This window comes from Magnolia sinica, chromosome 7, assembly GCF_029962835.1.
Source record: "Magnolia sinica isolate HGM2019 chromosome 7, MsV1, whole genome shotgun sequence".
In the NCBI taxonomy this organism is placed as follows: Eukaryota; Viridiplantae; Streptophyta; class Magnoliopsida; order Magnoliales; family Magnoliaceae; genus Magnolia; species Magnolia sinica.
Window position 1 is genome coordinate 77,632,733 of NC_080579.1, and position 4,264 is coordinate 77,636,996.

General features: G+C 42.1%; 1 protein-coding gene across 1 annotated transcript; it reads left to right on the forward strand.

Moving 5' to 3' along the window:
* Positions 1-3,202: 3,202 nt before the first annotated feature.
* On the forward strand, positions 3,203-3,868 carry LOC131251475 (calcium-binding protein CML24-like). The gene has a single exon (XM_058252197.1). The coding sequence runs from the start codon at positions 3,257-3,259 to the stop codon at positions 3,746-3,748; it is 492 nt and encodes a 163-aa protein (XP_058108180.1). The 5' UTR covers positions 3,203-3,256; the 3' UTR covers positions 3,749-3,868.
* Positions 3,869-4,264: the final 396 nt, after the last annotated feature.

Consider the following 4,264-nt stretch of genomic DNA (forward strand, 5'->3'; position numbering starts at 1 on the left):
ATAAACTTCACAGTGTACCTTAAGAAGGGTTTAACAGTAGTCATTCCATTCCCACTACTTTCTATAGTGTGGTTGACTTGAGGTTTGGATGTGTCTCTTTTTTGGGATTATGATTTAGGATGAAATAGAAAAATTGATGGACGATGTGGATCTAACATATAAATCATAGTGGGCCTAGAGAAGTATCACACATTAAAAGTTGAGTTATGTTTTACACAAAGGAAAAAGCACAAGGCAATTTTGTAATTAAAAAAATACATGGATCACATTTTCCGTTCACTATTAAGCTAGACCTCCATTGCTAAAAAAATTCAGCCAAAACATACAGAGCGCTCTCCACGTTCCGTGTTAACAAACACTGAGTGCCTAAACACCGGAGTGTTTTTCAAATTATGCATTAAGTCAAAATTTTCAGCGTTATCAAACAAGCCTTGGCCATTATTCAACCTGCTTCCCAAAAGGGGGCGGATGAGGTGAGACCCTCCCATAAGAGTTGCAGCTCTCACCGCGAGTTACTGTCGGGCCACCTTGATGTATGTATTTTGTATCCACCCGGTGCATCTAGTTTTTCAAATCACTTTATACCTTTATTCAAAAAGCAAAGAAGCTTCAAATCTCAGGTAGACTATACCATGAGAAACATTGGTGATTGACTATTAATGGCCGCTAAAATTTTGGATCAAGCTGATATTTTTTTTCCCTTCATTTAGGCTTACGTGACTTCATTAACAGATTAGATGGTATGAAAACATTAAAGTGTGTGTTGCCTGCTAAGTTAGCGTGGATCCAAAACTCAGTGGGCCACGAGAGAAAAATAAATGGGGAGAGAAACGTCTACAGTTAAGATCTTCTTGGCTCCACTTTGATGTTTATATGCCATCCAAACCGTGAATAAGGTCATTTTTAGTTGAATGAGCTGAAAAAATAAAAAACTTAACTTGATACAAAACACATGGTGCTATATGAATATCATTCCCCATTGTTTTCTCTAGCATGGCCTATTTGAGTTTAGGATACACCTCTTTTTCTGTCCCGCTTCCTAAAATGAACTCCCCACACAGATGATTCCGAGTGGATTTCTAAAATTCATGACCAGTTCCTGCGATGAAAATGTAGGTGGAACCCACTGTTATGTTTGTGAGAAATCCACTCCGTGCATCCATTCTGTGAGCTCAATTTAGGCTTGAGACCAAAAGTAAGCAGGATCCCATACTCAAGTGGGCTACACTAAAGGAGAAGGTAGTTAGGGGAATTCCTACCGTTGAAACCTCTATGGGGTTGACAGAAATGTTTACACGCCCTCGATACCGTTAATGTAGTCGTTCCTATTTGGATGAACTGAAAACACAGATATAAACCTAATTCCAAACTTCCGTGGCCACGTGAATATTTCAACCGCAGACGTTCAATCCTCACGTTTTCAGCCAACTTGATTCGATCGACGTCATTTTCACTAAAATATGCTACAAAACGGAGGGAGAGAATGAATTTCTCTCATGTACCAAAATATGCTATAAAACGGATGGAGATAATGAATTTCTCACAAACATACGGTGTGCCCCCCACATGGGATCCCATGGGGAGAAACTTCATGACAGCAGGAAATCCGTATCCACTTGGCAACGCCAGATGTGCCCACAATGATGTTAGAAATCACCACTATCCAAAACTAAAGTTGCCATACCAGAGAAAAAACCGGGAATTAGTTTCTTACCGTTGAAACCTTGTTGGGATCCACTTGATGTTTTGATGTCATCCAAACTGTTAATGAAGTCATTCCCATTGGGATGAAGAGAAAATACAATAAATAAATAAAAATAAATTATCCTGATACGCTAACTTTTGTAGCCATAAAAAATGTTTCAATGGTTGTTATTAAATCATTAATGTTTCCTTTCGTGCAGCCCCCTTGAGTTTTGGATGTACTTAATTTTCGGTTACATACCTTTAAATGATCTTGCAAAACGGATGGATGGGGTAGATCTCTTACAAACATCACGGTGGACCACCTAGCAGCTAAAGGTTTTAAGAGTAAGTTACTGCACGGAAAACCTAGACGGGCCACTGTGATGTTTGTGAGAAATCCACTCCGTCCATCCGTTTTATGAGCCAATTTTAGGGCGTGAGGCCAAAATTAACCAGGATTCAAGACTTAAATGGGCCGCACTAAAGGAAAAGGTGGGTTTAAAACTCCCCAGGAGTCGATCGGTGATGTTTACATGTCATTCATACCGTTAATAACGTTATTCTTAATTGGATTAACTAAAAACAAAAATATTAGCCTGAGTCAAAACTTCCGTAGCCCCACCAATATTTCAACTGTGGACGTTCAATCCTCACATTTTATGCCCACTTGAGTATTGAATACGGCTCCTTTTTTGTTTTAACTCTTAAAATGAGCTCAAAAAACGGATGGACGGAATGGATTTCTCACAAACATCGCGGTGGGCCCACCTAATTTCCCAGCGCAGCAACATCGCTTTTGCAGGAAATCCGCGTCCGGTGAGGCCGGATTCTCTCGCCTAATCCGCTCCTTTTCGCCAAACCGCGTCCTGCAGGTACGGCTACGGAGATTTTAATACGAAATCCGCGTTGGCAAACCGCGTCATAACTTTTAGGGCGGATTAGTTGCCGCAATACGGAGATTTTAATACGGCACCGATTGTAGGGTCGTCCTTGATTATGTATAGTATATCCATACCATCCATACATTTTACTGTTATTTTAGAGCATGAAATAAAAAATGAATCAGATCAAAATCTCAAGTGGACCACATCATAGGAAACATTAGTGATTGAACGCTCACCATTAAAAATTCTAAGGGCCCATCTTAACTCCCACAGTAATGCCATCCAACCTGTTGATAACGTCATACAGAGATTGATGAAGAGAAAAAACAAACATCAGCTTTATCCAAAACTTATGTAGTCCGCATTAAGTTTTTAATGGTCAGTAACTACTTTTTGATGTGACGTGGTGCACCTGATGGTTGAGTCGGCTTCATTTTTTTTTTTATTAAGTAAAATGATCTGGAAAAACGTATATACGGAGTGGATATAAAATAAATACATTGAAGTGGGCCTACGGTCAGGGCTGGACTGTGTTGGGTTAGGCCGGGGACGTACCTAATCCGCTCTCTTTCTTTCAATCGAGTTGCGCGTGAAATACTCTCTCTCCTCTTTATAAATGCTCCTCCGCATTCACTCTCTCACTCAAAGCGAAAACTCCACTTCTTCTCCCATCCAGAAGCGTTTCCATGGCGACGAACCCAGCCCCATCCGTCTCCCTCCACACCAAATCCGACATAGAGAAGATCTTCAACCGCTTCGACTCCAACGGCGACGGCAAGATCTCCACCGAAGAACTTGGCTCCGTCCTCCACGCGCTTGGATCCTCCACCGCTCCACCCGATCTCCAGCGCATGATGGCGGAGATGGACTCTGACGGTGACGGAGCCATCGATCTCAACGAGTTCGAGGACTTCTTCATCCGCTCAAGCACCGAAGATGGAAAGCACCGCCCCGACGGTGGAGATCTGAAGGATGCGTTCGACGTTTACGATCTGGATAAGAACGGGCTGATATCGGCTGGGGAGCTCCACCTGGTGCTGAAGAAGCTGGGGGAGAAATGTACGTTCCAGGATTGTTCGAGGATGATCGCAACCGTTGATTCGGACGGGGACGGGAACGTGAATTTTGAAGAGTTCAAGAGGATGATGACGAACGGAAGATCTCCTTCATCGCGGTGAATATGGTTTCTAGACTCCTTTGATAGTTAACTACCACTTTGAAATTTCTTTGACTCACTCCACACGTGTGGTACGCTTGTGTATGGGTTTCCAATGAATCCAGACCATCCAAATTGTGGATGGTCCGTGTCTCGAAGATCACGGTGATCAAGAAATCTTAACCGTCCAACTGCTCAAAATTTCTCTAGATAATCATATAATTATTGCGGACGGGATAGTCGGACGCTGATTTACTGTCTTGGGAAGTTTCTGCTCTCAGAAGCTAGGTAGTGCCCACTGTGATTCTTGTGAGAAATCCACTCCATCCATCTGTTTTTTTAGATCGTATTAGGACAAAAACCTAAAAATTAGGCAGATCCAAAACTCAAGCGGGCCACACGACAGAAAATAGTGGGAATTGAATGTCCACCGTTGAAATATACTTGTGGCCACAGGAGTTTTGGATCAGGCTAATATTTTTGTGTTTTCAGTTCATCCCAGTAGGAATGACCTTATGAACGGTTTAGATGGCATCTA

Bases quoted from the DNA above. Each gene is read 5' to 3' on its own strand.
- LOC131251475 (XM_058252197.1), top strand. From the start codon at position 3,257: ATGGCGACGAACCCAGCCCCATCCGTCTCCCTCCACACCAAATCCGAC.